Below are 16622 nucleotides of genomic sequence, written 5' to 3' on the forward strand. Positions count from 1 at the left end.
TCTGATGCGTTTAGAATTAAATCATTTGGATGAGTAATGCCAAATGGATATTTTCTGATGTGGAAATGAAGTCTTTTGAAAGTCAAGGTTCTTATAAGTTGTGTTTCTTTTTTTATTACTTTACGCATCCCTTTAAAATACAAAAGTGGATGCCCTAAACCATAAAATATTCATGTCTTAAAATCCCATAAATATATACTTGATTTTTTTTTTTTGGCTTTTAAGTATTAACATGCCCCATATGGCAGACTTGAGGAAATTGCTTTATCTGGTAAAAAACAGTCAAATCTTAAATGTAAGGCGATGGCACTAGAAGGGAAGCCTGATATAATATATTAATGCATGCTGTAATGGATGTGGGATCAAAAAGGGTTTTTTGTCCTTATGAATGTCAGTGTATTTTGGCTCTCGATTTATGTCTTATTATTAAAGCCGAGGTTGAACTTTTAAAGCAAAGAATAAAATCTCCCAGTCGTAATTTTCACGATAACACAGTCAAAGTAATGGATAACAATTAAAAGCCAAAAAAATCCATTGTGGTAAATAATGGGTAATAATTTAGTAGAATTATCAGCAGCATGCAGCTGCAGCATATTCAGTGTAACTTTGAGTATGTAATAATAAACACAATGTTAAATTATGTTAATCATGTTATCAGCTCTAAGGGTAGACAAATCACCCCCATATCAACACCTGTCATCTCTAAAAATGATCTCTAACAAACGGAAAATATGCAGAATTCCTAATTCTAAGACTGATTGAGGTCGCCATCATGGCTGATTGAAGTCACACCACGCAGCAGATTTTCTGTTCTTCATACATAATAAAGCTGCTGAAAGAACTCAATTACTCTGCTGGGTGTGGACTTTATTTAAAAACGCTGGCCTTGACATTTACAACTTTTGCTGAGTTTAAATAAATCAGCAGAACATTTTCAGTGCTTAGCTAATTAAGTATTTCCATGTTCTCTCACCTCCGAGTAATGATTGGAAAAAAGAGAGGAAGGGGAAAACCTGTATAGAGAAAGTGAATAAGCAGTCAGAAACTGGAGGGGGAGGAATAATAAAGGACACAGGATGATGATAAAGAAATAAAAACTCCCAAGTGAATATACTGCAAAAGATTTTTACTCCAACTGACTGTTGAGTATTTACAGAAGGAACAATTTGTACATAAATAGGCAATAGTTATAAATATCAGCGGTTTGTGCTGGTACAAAATTAAAAAAGGAACATATTGTACATTATCTACAAGTGCCACTTGGGTTTTTGTACAACATTGTCTCTTGTTGGATTGTCCGTATAATCCCATTCATACGTTATCTGAGCACATGCATCACAGCGGGTCCACAGTAAGCGTCTGGGGGGGGGGGGGGGGAATATGTGGCATTTTAGTTATAAGCCTATGAAAGAGACAGGATTATTGAGGTGGGCGTCTCGCTGCAGTGCGATGGCATTTTTAAAAGTCTAGAGGGGGTTTTAGGTGCTGGGTATCTCCTTGGATATTGCAGTACACAGTTAGTCACACAGCCACTTTAATGGTGGCTGAATCACATAACCTGGAGCGGAAAAACACAGTACTCATCAGTGTTCACGGTGCTGGGTGTGAACCTAAATAATATCCAGTGGTTATTTTGTTCATATCAGAGTACTTTGTACACTATGGCTATATACAGCTCAGGTTGTACAGTAAGTGCACTCATTTAACAACTTCAGTACATCAATTCTTGCAGTTTCATTGGCAGAAAAAGTCATCAAATAAAATGTTTTCCAACACATTTTGTAAGATGAGCTGATCTTCCTAACACAGCGTCACTCACAATAAGATCCTAACCCTTCCGGACACTTTAGGGGTGCTCAGAACAATGTGAACAAGCTATGGAGGCCCTGAGAGGCCGAAACACAACACAAATTGATGGTGATTCATTTTCTTAGCTTTGATGTCAATTGTCTTCTGTCCTGATGGCAAGATGGCTCAAGCAAAGATTAAGTCATCTGTGACACAGGTGGGGTAAAAAAAAAGTTTTGTTGTCATACAGCACCACTCCCCCACTTACAACATAGACTAAAAGTGGCCGATTAGTAATCAGAATGTTATTTCTAACACAATATATTAAAGGAACTAATTTAGAAAAACATGAATGCTTTTGGTCCTCATTCAGAACAGGTATATGGTGGCCAAAAGTCCTAATAAATAAATAATAATACACCTGCATAACAGTTTTTCCCTCCACATTTTCAGATGAAAAAAAAGTTCAACAATGTGTCATGTTCCACATGTGTCTTTGTAAATGTAGGTTTATCTATGTCTCCGAATAACACTTTTTACAAAAATACCTATGAACATTTAAACTCTTTTTCCACCTGTTCTTAAATAATATACACTGAACAGTTTAGATCAGACTTAGAAAATGGATCACCAAAAATGTTGGCCTCTCGGGGGTTCCGTAAAAACCCCTCTAATGAAAAGAAAGAACATTTTGTTACACTACTCACATGCACAACCACACGGTCCAACACCAAATACAACAACACTCACATTTCTTCTCTGAACCACACGTACACGCAATCATGCAGAAACTGCCCCAAAAACAGCTTCGCAGAGATTTCATTGCTGTGAAAGCAGGTGAGTCACCAGCAGCAACTCAGATTTGGTCCCTGAAATTGAGCTAAAAACATTCAAGCAGGTAGCATGGGTAATGTGCAGAGCGTTCAGTGGACACAAAGGGGTGGGGGGTTCACATGGGTCCTCTTAAACTAACATTTTAATTCCTGGGGCAAGATTAGGACTTTTTGTCCAATGTTTGTATCAAAACACTCTGTAGCACTTTCATCATCTTTTTAAATCCACAATCATCTTTCAGGCATTCAGGCTGCCACTTCCTTTCTGTGCAATAGCGCCCTCGTGTGTGCTAAACTGGTACTGAAGGTGAGCTGTGTCAATTACATAACACATAAATACACAGCATTTACCTTTAGAGCTACACAGCACACACAGTTAACAACGCATTTCTGTCCAATATATTTAAATTGTGGTTTGTCTGGGGGACGAGCCAATGTGCAAATGTTTCTAAAACTGAATAAAAGTAATATTTGGCTATAAAATCAATGAAAGGACACAAAGATAATAAATTAAGCTAGAATGTGAGCGACACTTTGGCATTACAACCTTTTCTCCTCCCACCCTGCTCCCGAACTAGATAAACTGTTTTACTTTGGAAGTGCTAATAGGCCAAGTTATGAGCTGTAAACTTAAATAAATCAGTGTATCTATTTTCAGTGAGAAAACTCAGACCAATGCATCATCAGGATAATCCAGTTTAAGTAAGTACAGTAGCTTCAAGCACATTCTTTGCTTTCCCAAAACAAGACTATCAGTGTCTATCATCACTGATATCTGTGTATAATTACTGTGATTACCGAATTGGGTCACACTAGAGTCGCATCATCACACACTGTGCTAAAACAAGGCAGTTATTTTCAGTGCAATATACAAAGTTAAACTTAAGGAACATGGGTTAATAAAGAAAACAAAGAAAAGAGGAAGCCATAGAAGAATGGCCGTCTGAGCAGCAGAATCCGTCTGACCTTCTCCTGACAGGGAAGGGTCTCCACGGGGGAATTTATGCTGTAGCACTGCAGATAATGTTAGTAATACTACGGCTCCATTCCAACGTTATTACAGGAAATCTTTCACTGAGAGAGAATTTTGACTGAAAATGTGAATTTCGAGCAGCAAAACAACCCTTTTTAATACCGACAGATCTTAAAGCCTGAATAAGATCAACCTGATCTTACGTCAATGAGACCTGTATAAACCTGCAAACACTTCTGAGGGCTAGTCCAGGCCTTTCTGTATGCTTTAAAAGGAACATTTCAACAACTATTTTATTTCTTACTGAAAGTAAGATGTGAGATGTGACACTACTTTTATGTCTATATACTAAATATCGAGCTGGAAGCAGTAGAACGTTAGCTAAACTTAGCTTAGCACAAAGACTCGAAACTGGAGGGAAACGGCTAGCCTTACTATATTAAAACTAAATCTGCCAACCGTCTCTCAAAATGCATCTTTTAAAATGTTCTATATCTCTTTTGGTTAAAGAGTAAAAAACAATACGTTGTATCTTTACAAGGGGTAATATGGCGGAATATTTCTTAGCTAGCTTTTCACTCATTCACTCACTTGTTGTGTTTAGCCAATATTCAGTAACAACTAACCCTAACCCCTTTCAATCAGTAGATTTTTGTTTTTCGACTAAACAACCAAAAGATATAAGTTGTTGGTATTTGAGCTTTCGATTTGCTAGTAGTTAAAAGCCATTTCCCAGTTTTACAGTCTTTATGCTATGCTAAGCTAACCACCTGCTCTCTGTAGCTCCATGCTAACCATCTAACTCTCAGAAACGAAGTGAATACATGTATTTCCCAATGTGTCGCAATGTTCCTCTAATCAGAGTTATTGTTTGCACAAAATGAATTAAAATTTCAAACCAAATCTAGCGCCTATGCTGGTTTTCTTCTCCATGTGTAGTGATTTCACACGTTCTCAGGCAAAGAGTGTCTCAAACATTTACAAAGTGCAAAATTCAAAGCTGCAGCTCGCTCTATATTGAATGATTCAGCTTTAAAACCATTTGAGGGAAAGGAATGATCATTGATATTCTGAACGTTGTGAAGACCAAGAGGTGAGGCTGATGTTCAATACTGAAGAAATATGGTGTCGTTGCTTGACTCTTGTTCTCATGCTGATCACCGAAGGATCATCAGATCATCTTAACAGGTCTTGACATTGCAGTTTTGTTAAAAAATGTTTTTTTCCCCCCTTCATTTGCAACAGAAAGCCTTTATGAGTCAGTGGCCATAAAAGGCATCTGGATGTCCCAGAGAAGGCTTTTGGCACAACAAGGGATGTAACTCTGGAAACACCCGAAACATGGCTTTCAAGTCCAGAAGCTGAGGATGGCGCCGTCTTCGCCTGGTGCTGCTCTCTGACAGGAAGACACCCACCCTCTGAAGAGCAGTGTGGCTGTGGCAGTTAAGGAGCAGGGGCACTGGGGGGCGGCTTTTCCTGCTTCCAGCCCCAAATGTCCAGAGCATTTCTGCCTCCTCTCCTTCCCCACGCTCAGCCACCATAAAGTCTCCGACTGGCTCGATTAATTCGCTCTCATCTCAGAGTCTGTGCTTCATCTTGTCCAGGGGTTTTTGCTTCACAGAGTGGCAAGGATGCGTGAGAAGGAGATGATGACGGAGAGGGCGGTCTGGCCCACGCCGAACACCAGAGCCTCCAGCGGTGCCATGTCCTTCCCTGCCACGCGGTACACCCCCGCCACCGCTGCGCCTGTGGGTGGATAAACAAACACATTCACCGGTGTTAAAACGGATGGGTAGATTCACAAACACTATGGAGGAATAAAACTGCCATTAGAGCAATAGAAATGAATAATCTTTGTTATTAAATTCAGGAACAATGATATAGTGCTGTGTAGTGAAGTAACGGTAAACAGTTCCGTAAAAAAAAAACATATAAAAGCAGTAATAAAAACAGTAACAGTTAGTGGTGTTCTTCTATTAGTTCAGATGGAAAAAGAAGAGTTTGCATGCAGGAGTTTGCACAGAAGTCAGTGAACACAGAGATGTTAGACATTTTTTCAGATTCAGTTTGTTCATAAAACATCCACAGATCTGCTTAAAATTAGCAGGAAAAATACCTTTTGAGTACAGATCTTGTCTGAGAATTATCCTGTTAAAATGTTTTATCCGGTATCAAAGTAATCCAGTGGTCCTGTACTTGTCTGTAAATTGTGGGTACATTGTTAACAGTAACAGCTAGCGGCTAATCATGAAAACGTTTAATGTTGCTAATTTGTCAAAATGAATGCAAATAAAGCCCTAGAAAAAACCTATAAAGCCTTTTTGTTACTTAACTCCACCCACATAATCCATTTTACTCAGAAATTCGTCACATAACAGGAGCAAAAAATAGTCTAATGCTATGACTTGATCTTGATTAAATTGTGTCGGCATTTAAGGGTTTCTTTGCTGATGTTCTTACTGTCAATAAATTCTGATCAAATCACACCCACACACCCCTACACAGTTAAGGTGAAGTTAATGAATTTTATGATTTGATTGCTTACCATTTTGTTGTGCATACTTGTTATAAAAAAGTCATTTGAACAATTTGAAAGCAAGTATCAAGATACATTTTATAATAAATATATTTTCTCCCTAAAATCAATGAATAATCATGATTCCGGACATATTACCGCAGCCCTGCTCCAACACTACATGACCTTTCCTGTCCTTGTGCGTTTGCTTTGACTTGAAGCCAGGCTGGTGTACACACAGAGGGTGAGAGTGTGTGTGTGTGTGTGTGTGTGTGTGTGTGTGCGTGCGTGCGTGCGTGCGTGCGTGCGTGCGTGCGTGCGTGCGTGCGTGCGTGCGTGCGTGCGTGCGTGCGTGCGTGCGTGCGTGCGTGCGTGCGCTGACAGTCAATAGTCTGCTCTCCCCGATCGCTGCACATTAATAATGAAGTGTCTTTCTATTTTTGGGGCCAGCTTGTATCTATGATGAAGAGTGATTCATTGAGTTGAGCCCAGAAGAGCTCCTGCCCTACACTCAGATAGATTTAGGACTATTTACACACATTGGGATCATCACACGGTGTTACAGTGATTGACACAAATATATATAGTGCATTTAGTAAGAGACAGACAAACAATCTGTGAAGTGCATTCAGATAAACAAATACAAAGAAAAGAGTAGGTGAGAAGAGAAAGCCAAAAAAGCCAAAGTTTGGCTCAAACTGGAATTCATTATTGACCCTTTAAGTTTTCGGGAAATATTTTTATATTATTCTATGGTGGTATTATATTGTTTGTTGGATGCTTTGCTCTTTCCATTTGTTCCACATGTCATTTTTTCAACAGCAGAAAAATACAATAAAAATATTCTTTTTTATCATTATCATCATAATTTCTTCCCATTTGCCCGACCTATGTATTCATGCAACTCCATATACTGTATTGTAATGTGAGGCTCTGTGCTGAATCACAACACTTTATTGGTACCAACTAAAAGCTGAAATGAAAAGTGTCATCAAAGCGGACCATGTTAATATTATAAATGTTACATTATCCAGGCTCATGTACTGAGATATGCGTCCAAAACTTGCCCCCAAAAGTTTTCAAAACACTTATATCTATAACATTAAAGGAGCAGTTATTTTTGACCAGGAAATAGGCAGAAAAAGGCACAGGCTTGCAGGTATCATGTTGGCATATGTTACTAATGTGTGACATAGTTACAACCTCTCTAAATTACTTCACTTAAAAGTAATTACTTTTCTTGTGTGTACACACCATGTAAAGGCACCAAAAGCCAACATAGATCCCCACATTGAGGTATTTAATTGTGCCAAACAATCAGATTTATATTTTTTCAACATATCCCAGAGGTGCTTGAAGCTTCCTGTGTTGAATAAAGCCAAAAGGAAGCTCTACAGGAAAACACAAGAATCTGAAATCCCTCTGCCAGCTCCTGTATTCCTCTGTTTGACAGGAGTTAACACACATCCCGCTCTCGTTCCCTCTCTGTCACCTCCAATCTTCTTCCGTCTGACTAGATGCTGAGTTCTATTGAGGTCATCCTAAAACCCAAAAAATAAAAAAAGAGCATGACGGAGATGAATAGACTTACTGGTGATGACGCCTCCGGAGAGGGAGGCCAGGAAACCCACGCTGACCAGCACCAGGGTGATGAGGCGGCCTCTCTTGTGGCGCTGCAGCATGACCAACATGAGCAGCCCCGCCGCCCCGTGGACGAAGAGCGAGGAGAAGAGACACCACAGGAACACCCAGTACCACATTTCTGACGGGGGGAGGGACAAAACAGACTCAATCAATATAGAATCAAAACCTATTCAACATTTTAGCAAGAGTCTGTTAACTCTACACATTAACATCAAAATGTTTAATCTTAACACGATACCCGGGCCTACATGACGGAGCAATTTATATGTAGACTTTATTCAATGTTATGTTGGTTATACTATAGAGCAGCGGTTCCCAACCTGTGGTCCTAGTGGCAGCTAATAATTAGCAATTTTTTTTTAAGTAATGTTTTTTTTCAAAACTTAAATTAAAGTTGATGGTAGGAACTTTCCCGCGGAACAGCATTGATAATGCACCTGATGGTCGGTTTTGGTAAAAAACAAACATCCACAGCTAAAATTATCCAAGTGTATTAGTAAGGGATAATGTGCAGCGAGGCGGTCATTATGGGGAAAAGAAGACCAGAAAAAATATTTGATTCATTTTACAATTCAGTCAGCTTGCATGGTTAAAGTGATTAGATTAATCAATGCAGCGATGGAACAAAAAATAAATAAGCAACTATTTTGGTAATCAGAGGCGTATCAATCATAAATTCCTGTTGCATCATTAGCAATATAGGAGTTTTTGCACAGCTTAGCCAAACAATTGGCCAAAATTCAGGATAATTTTAGCTTCATTTTAATATAGATTTTCACCTTCATTTAATCTGTCACTCTCAAGTCCCCCAACCTCATGGCAAATACAAGACTAAATAACTGCAGAGCCCCTGTGAGCAAAGAAGAAAGTGATTTTCATCACTTTAAAGAATACAATACATATTCTCCCCTGGATAGGCACAGATAAAATGTTCTTGTCATGCAAATTCAGGATGTCATTTCTCAGGAAGAATGTTTTCCTGCTACCTGGGACACTACACTTTACATATTTACACATATAGAAATAGTCTGAGAGCATATTGCAACTACAGATCAGGATGCAAAAATGCTATCGGAGCATCACACGTCTGAGAGGGAGGATTTCAATCTACAGCTACTACAACATAAGTCAGGGCTCATCGAGGAGGCAGTCGACCGTGGTAATGGGACTGAGGTTGTGATGCCTCAGAACGCTCTGAGTGAGATTTTACAAGAGCTGCAGCGAGGAGGACATTGGGCAGTAAATGAAAAGTCTTGTCTGAAACAATATCTTACAGCCGCCTTGCGGAGTCAAATTCAAAATTTGCATTGCTCGTCAAGTGACAAAACTATACATTCTGAATCTGTTGAATTCACAAAATGCAAACAATTGTCAAATTATTCAGAGAAAAAATGTATCACTGTGCTGTCTTTACAACTCATGTTACAAACAAAAATATTATGTGTCAGATGTCAGCCCCAGGAGTCCTATTATTCAAATTTTCAGGTTCATATTTGTATTTTGTTCTCTGATTGGTAAGCTGGCCGGCTCTGTTGTGATTGGTCAAATGCTTACAGATGTCCTGCCTTTTCGCCTTTCATGTACATTATGTTGGAGTGCTAGCAAATAGAGACAGAAGTAAACAAAGGAATCCAATCAAGGAGTTTAAGACACTGGGGAGTGTGTGAGTGAGAAACTCCCTCTGGCTTCAAATTTAGGAATTTAGCCTTTGTAGACCATTTACATGCACACAAACCTACATAACACATTTTAGAATATGAGAACCCCAAAAGGCATAAAAGGGCTCCATTTCTTTCTTTCTTTCTTTCTTTCTTTCTTTCTTTCCGGGCCCTGGCCTTGTCGCACTTTGCCAGCGAGGGGCCTTGCTTTGAACCACTGGCACCGTGGGAGTAAGAAGAAGCCAGCTGGCTAGAAGTATAGCGATTGACGGAAAAAGAAAAAATTACCAATCCAGGCCTGTTTTGTTTGGTTGTTGAGATACAAACAGGAAATCTCACATTGTCGGGTGGGGTAAACGCTGGAAGACTCGATTCTATTACAAACTATTTCCCAAGCCTGAAGGGAGGTCTTTAACCAAGTTGTTCCACAGTTGACTGAACGCCTACATCTAATTATTGATCCGGCAATCAGTTGTCGAGCTGGGTGGAGAGAGACGTGACAGCTCGGCAACACAACGGCTCTTTGTCCCGCACAACTGGGCCCGTCAGTCACATAGGCGCTGTCGCTCGAGACGTCTGTGACGGGACGAAGGATATAATCGTCAGAGAGATGGATTCTTTCCATTCTGCTAATTATGCTTTTGCCCGTTGTTCCTTCTCCTTCCTCAAACCCATGACCCAGAAATCCATCGAGGTCCGACATCATTAATGATGTCCATCCAATCGTTTGAATGTGTCTCAGAGGAGATACAGCGGAGGCTACAGGGGCCTAAGTTAAGACGAATACAGGAACTCATGATTGTTTTTATTATCAGTTAGCAATTATTTTCTAGTTTAAAACAAAAATGTCAAAAAATATTGAAAATGTCTTGTTTTGTCATTCCAAAACCCAAAGACGACACATAGACATTTTAACTTGTAGGAGAATCAGAGATGTATTTAAAACCATTAAAGATGGAGGCATTTCCTTAAGGTTATTTCCTGGTATGGTTGTTGTTGGCACCAAAGCCAAAAAACATTTAGTGATATCTAAAGAAGAGCTATATATGCTTGCATAAAAATGTTATATATATAAAAACTGCTACGAAAATGTCACACAGAGTCACTTTAGCTCAATGGAAAGTACCAAGAGACACCATGTACTGCTCCATTAGATCCCTCATCAGGTCCCGGTTACACAGGCCGAGCATCTGTCGTCCAACTTAAGCCTGAATGGATTATCACAATGCTCAACACAGGAGCATGTGGGGCCACAGGAGAACGTGTTCCACAGACCTCTGTCCTGTTCCGGTCCCAGCACCACTGGAGTCCTGCACCACCTACTTTTAAACTTTTTTCATTTTATGCTGGTTTAAAACATCTACTCTGACATAATTCAAATGGAAAATATTGTACTTAATACCCAACTTCCTTTATCTGACAACTACAGTATGTAGGTACTTTTCAAACTGAGATTCGTATGGTGGCTCAAAGGTAAAAATGCGCTGCAATGACCCAAAACAATGAAGAAACATGTTGAGCAACTTGACAACACTAGCGCAGCATTCAGAAAACATCCCCTAGCTTGACGAAACATGCACAGGGTTTACTAAAATCGCTGCATAAACAGAGCACATCGAATAAAGAACACTGAAGTTGGCCAACTGTCAAAAATGTGAAGAAAGAATAATGATCAGTCCACTCCGTATCAGACTTTAAGGGAGCCTGTTACCATAACTGTGTATTAAACAGGCGCTGGAGGCTCAAGACTGAAAGTGGAATTTATCGGAGTGTGCACAGCTGCATGTAAGAAAACATATTGGTTGAATAATTATTTGAATTTGCCATGTAAACCAGTTTAGTAGGAATATTGTCTTTTCCGAAAATGTGAAATGCATAAATTGTAATTACTATAATAGCTAACTAAATAATAGTATTACTTTAACTTAATTCAGATATAGTTCATGCAGCAATTTTAAGTTTGTGTTTGGGGAGACAGAGGTGGAAGAAGTACTCAGATCTGTTACAAGTAAAAGTCCTGCAATAAAAATGTTACTCAAGTAAAAGTACAAAAGTATTCGCATCAAAATATACTCAAGAAACCAAAAGTAAAAGTACTCTTTATGCAGATCATTCCATTTATGTTTGATTATAAGTATTGATGCATTAAAAGGTTATCAAAACTGGTAAAGGTGTAGCTAGTTGTAATTACTTTAATTAACTCTATGTTGGATCTGCAATTCAATTCAATGATGAGAATAAAATGTCAGTAAAAATCTTTTGTTGGTGGATGATCGGGTAACAGTCACCTTCCCAGCCGGAAGCCAATGATAATTCAAACCAACATACAAATGTTTAACAGGATTTCTGTAGCACTATTTAAAGAAATACACCCTTAATGTAACGTGAGGTTTAAATAAACACTAGAAGGAGAAAATCTGTAGGTCAAAATGTTTTGGTGAAAATACTTGGCTCTTAACTCTAGCTGATACAAATGACTCTTGGCATTTATTTTTTTCCAGTTTAGCAGATGCTGGAAGGGGACATTAGCGCAGGTGGTCACAGCTCAGAAACAGCACCTTTGGGGTGCTACACTCAGGTGCTGTGTCATGTTCAGAGATACAAAAACACAGTCACATCACGGCATTAACTTCTGCTAATCCGCAACAACAGAATGAGGTCTTTGCCCGCACGGTAGCTTTAGAACTTGCGGGTCAAAAGCGAAGCATTAAAAAGAGCAGGGTATCGTGTTTTTTGGTCACTTGATAAGAGGTTGGAGTTTCTGCACGACCATGCAGGCTGCTGCAGAACATGAAGCAGTCAGAGAGGCAAGACTGCAGGAGCTCTGCAGGATTTTTGACTTCATCCGTGGGGATGAAGAATGATGGATTTGTCCCTGTCCAGAGGGACTGAGGAAGGGAGGTGAAGTGTGGCCGGCTGGTCGTGATAAAGCTGGAACTGAATTTATCTTTTTGTCCCCAAGTCTCCAGCAGTCCCTGCTCAATAAAAAAGGATTGCAGTCAGTGTCACTCGGTTTTGGATCTCCCTGCTTTATATGCATTTAATAATCTTAGCCCACTATTTCATTATTATTTTGAGGTTGTTTCCAATTAGGGCTTTCAGGGCAATAAACCAAATTCATTGATTGTGAGTTGATTGCTGACTTTTCTTTACTATCATAGTTTTGAAAATAAATTGGGGGCAGTGGTACAAGCTGTCAACACGGTTGGCCTACATTACAACAAACATTTGTTTTGGGATGCATTATCTTCTTGACAATAAAAAATATTTTCACAGTTTGATCGTTAAAAAATAAAAGTAAAACCAGACAACTTTACAACTCGTTTCGCCTCGTAGCGTTTCCAGGAATAATTAGTGTTGGGGGCGCTATCACAATGACAACTGGATCATTGTTGGTTTCCTCTTCCTCGGAATAGCAACTGCAAAGACCTTAAAACTAGGAATACGATAACTAATGTGTAATTGTGTAAAGCTGCTTTAAGATAAAGTGGGAACACAAATGTGCTATACTCTCTCTGTTTGCCGCGCTTCCCTTGTGCCATAAATTGAGCCATCATTTTTAAAGCAGATTGTTCACGGTGGAAAGTGATGCTTATAGCAACATATACACCAATGTTGTCAAGCTTCTACAACCTTTGGGTCAACCAACATGTACTTCATAATGATACGTGAAATTGAAACTGTTGCCACCAACTTTTCTTAACAGTTTCATTCATCTGTTTAAGTAAAGTTAAAAGGTCCTATTTTGGAATCATGGGAACATGACACAAAAACCACAGTATGTTTGTGTGTTAGCTAACTTTGCATATGTTTATAGTTCGTGTGAACCAACCCTCTTCAGTTGACCTTGTACATAAAAGTCAGAATACGTCATGTTTGCAAGCCATAAACCAAATGATGTTCCTTTTACGGTTTGCTGAAGTGAAACTACTGCAAGCACACAAATCATAAACAGGAAATTAATTTGTTTAAAGACAACTCCCCGGGGCCTGAAAGAAAGGGCAAAGGGGTTGACGTATATGAAAAGTTTAAATGTGCTTCTGGAGTGTGCTGCTCTTGTTGTTCAGGGCTCATACACTCTCTACCCCCGACCTCATCTCATGTTGCAGGAGGTCGTTTTTCACCTGGCTGGTGAACTGCTGGTGTACAGGCGGGGTAGTTTTGTGCACCCTGAGTCCCTCTCCTCACAGCTTTCCACTCGCTGCTGCAGCTCTGCTTCCGCAAACTTATGCATGCTCTGCAGCTTCCTGCTGACTCAGCATCATTAACTTCTTTCTTTTTTTCTTCATGTTCTAGCTTCATGTGCCTCTCAACACAGGATGTCAGCTGCATTTCATAAGATGGGTCTGTGCCAACTCTGCATGAACACATGTCCGCCCCGACTACACTCGCACTCTGCAGGGAGCCATTCAAGAATGTCTATAATGTTATGTTCATGTGTCTGAGCAATCCTGTCGTTCCTTTATACATTTGGCAGTGAGAAAATAATAGGAATGTTTGGAACAGATGGTGGACGGCAATATTGTGCTTGCTGAGGAAGTTGGGCCTGCCTGTACAGGAAAAGATAAAATGCCCACACACTGCTTTTTCAGCCTTTTTTCAGTTGTACATGACTGTGATTCGACCCATGATCGTTTCTATGGAAGCTCCTTAACACACGTTAAGGTGTGAATCATCACCTTTGCCACAGAATGTTTAGAGTGAATGCCTTGTCAATTAGTAGCTGTCATCTTCCTTACATCTATCAGCCCATCACAATGCCACAAGCTCATATTTGAAGCATATTCGTAACGTGTGTAAAAAAGCTTCTAATACCTGGCCCTACACCATTCAAAAGCGCATTGGTAAAAGCATGGATTTTCACTTCAGCTTCATTATTTCTGGACCATCCCAGACAGATGCCCAGAGAGTTGAGGATGCTGCCTCTAATTGCCCCTTGATTACTGGACTGCAAGACAAAGGGAGGAGGGGGGAGGAGATGGGAGGGAGGGGGCGACACTTAATTTACTACACAGTCAAGGCGCATTCACGCAGCACAAAGATTAATTAGCCGCATGTTGTGATCACTTTCATGTCACCCACTGCCTCTGCACGCCTGGAAAGAGGAGTGGCATTTTTCATTGTGGTCCGACCGGCATTCATTAGCTCTGGTGGGGCTGAGGTGTTACAGTGCCCCCCCCCCTCCTCTTTTTCATGGCCACAGCTCTGCCTATTCTGCTCAGTAAACATGTGAGGTGAAATATTACACATGTTGGCTATTCTGCTTTAAAATGGACGCGCCTACACAACTATAGCCTAAAGTACATGCTGAGGGTGAGGGTATGTGTGAGAACAGCTGAAAACACAATAACGGCACCTTCCATTCTGCATACCTGTGAAGTGCTGCAGCGTCGTGCCTTGCACCCAAAGGCTCAGCACTTGCTGCACCGACAGATTAACGGAATAATCCCGGTTCGTTGTCATGTTTCTGCCGCTGCTGCCGCCGCCCGGGTTCGCACCCCTCTTTATCGAATAGCTGTACTTGGCTTTAGACGAAGGCATGGAGGAGACCGGGGGGGCATGGGATGTGTGAGGCGGCTCTCCCCGGCGCAGCTCGCCTCTACCGGTGCCTCTGCTTCGGCTTGACGTCCGTCTCCACTCCGGGAAGGGAAGGGCCGCTGGCTGGTCGCTTCATCCTCGGTGGTGTCGGTTTGGAGGCCATGATGTGGATGGCAGCGCAGGCAGGCAGACGCACGGTCGACTCGTCCTACATCGGCTAGCCCAGCTACATAACCCTTAAAGGGCCAGTAGCTGCTTTGAGGGGGGGTTGCTAGTTACGTTGACATACTGCCGGCTTGACGTCGCTTCATGAATGGGAAGCTATTTGAGTGGGGATCCATGATCTGTGATGAAGAACAAAAGATATCCGCGTTTGCACAGAAAATGTGCGTAGTATGGTGACTACAGCATTGTCGATATTAGGCTATACATAAAACAATAATAATCACGACCTCACGACACCATTTTCTGTATACACCTAGTTGTGAACCGTTAAAAATGGCTAAACTGTTTTACTGCTTTTAACTGCTAGCTAGCTGTTTAGCAACCTAACAATGTGGTTGCTAAGCGACGGAAGGAACCCTTACTGAGGACTGTCTGCTACTCAAATATAATTCAGATATTTATATATAGATATATTTATATAAAATTGAACATACGCCTTTTATAAATGCAATGTTATGTTTAATGTAATTGGTTTCTCGAAAATCATAAATAATAATATTGCAAGCTACTACCGGGGCGTTGTCCGTGACGACAGATTGATGCGGGGAGCTTTCCATGGTGCTGATTGGCTGAGCCCAAAACGCCTGATATAATAATAAATAATATGATAGGATGGATGAGATGGATGAGAATGAGAACAAGGCACAAAGGGATGCCAGTCTTAGTGGCAGGCTATATCAGTAAACATCATTTACAGAATGTTTAAGTGAAGTATTATACGCCTTAATGAGAGATACCCACTTTAATACAAACAGTAGCAATATTTGTCTTTCAGTTCCACTAGGATTTAGACAGACTCTCAGCACAAATAAAGCTTTTTTAAACTGTGTGAGGTTTTACACTTGTCAGATATTGTTTTCTCACGTGGTTGAGCATCATAGAATGTGAAAGAAAGGTTCGATGTTGGAAGTCGGGAGAGGGACCTGAGTGTTATGTAGATACTGAATGTTCTGGAACATTTCTCAGAGGTATGAAGTAATTTAAGAAATGTCCCAGTTCAGAAGTATGAGGGCGAGGTAACGTCTGACATTTGACATCTTTTGAGTTTGAAGGGCTTTTTTCTTAATTCAAAAGTTAACAGAGTGGATTTTAATAGCTGCTGGTCCATAAGGGAATTCATGCACACTCACATCTCTCTATAAGTTAAGACATTGTTATAAGAGGAATTAAAATACAGAAACATTCAGTTTCACAGTGTAGCAGTATAAGGGAAGGTATTGTTAAATAAAAGTTTCAGCTTCTTATTAAAGATTCTTAACTTTATATATCTGTCCTGCTTGCCATATCTTGGAATGTGTTAATGAAATACATAATTATGTGTCATCTAGATTGTATTAGGTAATATATTCCTTAACTGTTTCTATGATTTTGCAATGATTAATGAATATGTCAAATATCTCAAATAAAGCAATAATTAATTTAGAATATATGAAGATTTCATTCAAAAA

General features: G+C 40.1%; 1 protein-coding gene across 1 annotated transcript; it reads right to left on the bottom strand.

Moving 5' to 3' along the window:
- Nucleotides 1-871: 871 nt before the first annotated feature.
- On the bottom strand, nucleotides 872-15241 carry tmem170b (transmembrane protein 170B). The gene is made up of 3 exons (XM_063898424.1): nucleotides 14784-15241; nucleotides 7701-7871; nucleotides 872-5340 (listed from the first exon to the last, which is right to left on the bottom strand). The coding sequence occupies exons 1-3, from the start codon at nucleotides 14950-14952 to the stop codon at nucleotides 5210-5212; spliced, it is 471 nt and encodes a 156-aa protein (XP_063754494.1). The 5' UTR covers nucleotides 14953-15241; the 3' UTR covers nucleotides 872-5209.
- Between the last annotated feature and the right edge of the window lie 1381 nt (nucleotides 15242-16622).

Source organism: Eleginops maclovinus, chromosome 13 (assembly GCF_036324505.1).
Source record: "Eleginops maclovinus isolate JMC-PN-2008 ecotype Puerto Natales chromosome 13, JC_Emac_rtc_rv5, whole genome shotgun sequence".
In the NCBI taxonomy this organism is placed as follows: Eukaryota; Metazoa; Chordata; class Actinopteri; order Perciformes; family Eleginopidae; genus Eleginops; species Eleginops maclovinus.

Bases quoted from the DNA above. Each gene is read 5' to 3' on its own strand.
- tmem170b (XM_063898424.1), bottom strand. From the start codon at position 14,952: ATGCCTTCGTCTAAAGCCAAGTACAGCTATTCGATAAAGAGGGGTGCG. The intron at 7,872-14,783 runs GTATGCAGAATG...TCCCCCCGTCAG, and splicing joins GACGCTGCAGCACTTCACAG to AAATGTGGTACTGGGTGTTC. The intron at 5,341-7,700 runs GTAAGTCTATTC...ATCCACCCACAG, and splicing joins CTCCGGAGGCGTCATCACCA to GCGCAGCGGTGGCGGGGGTG.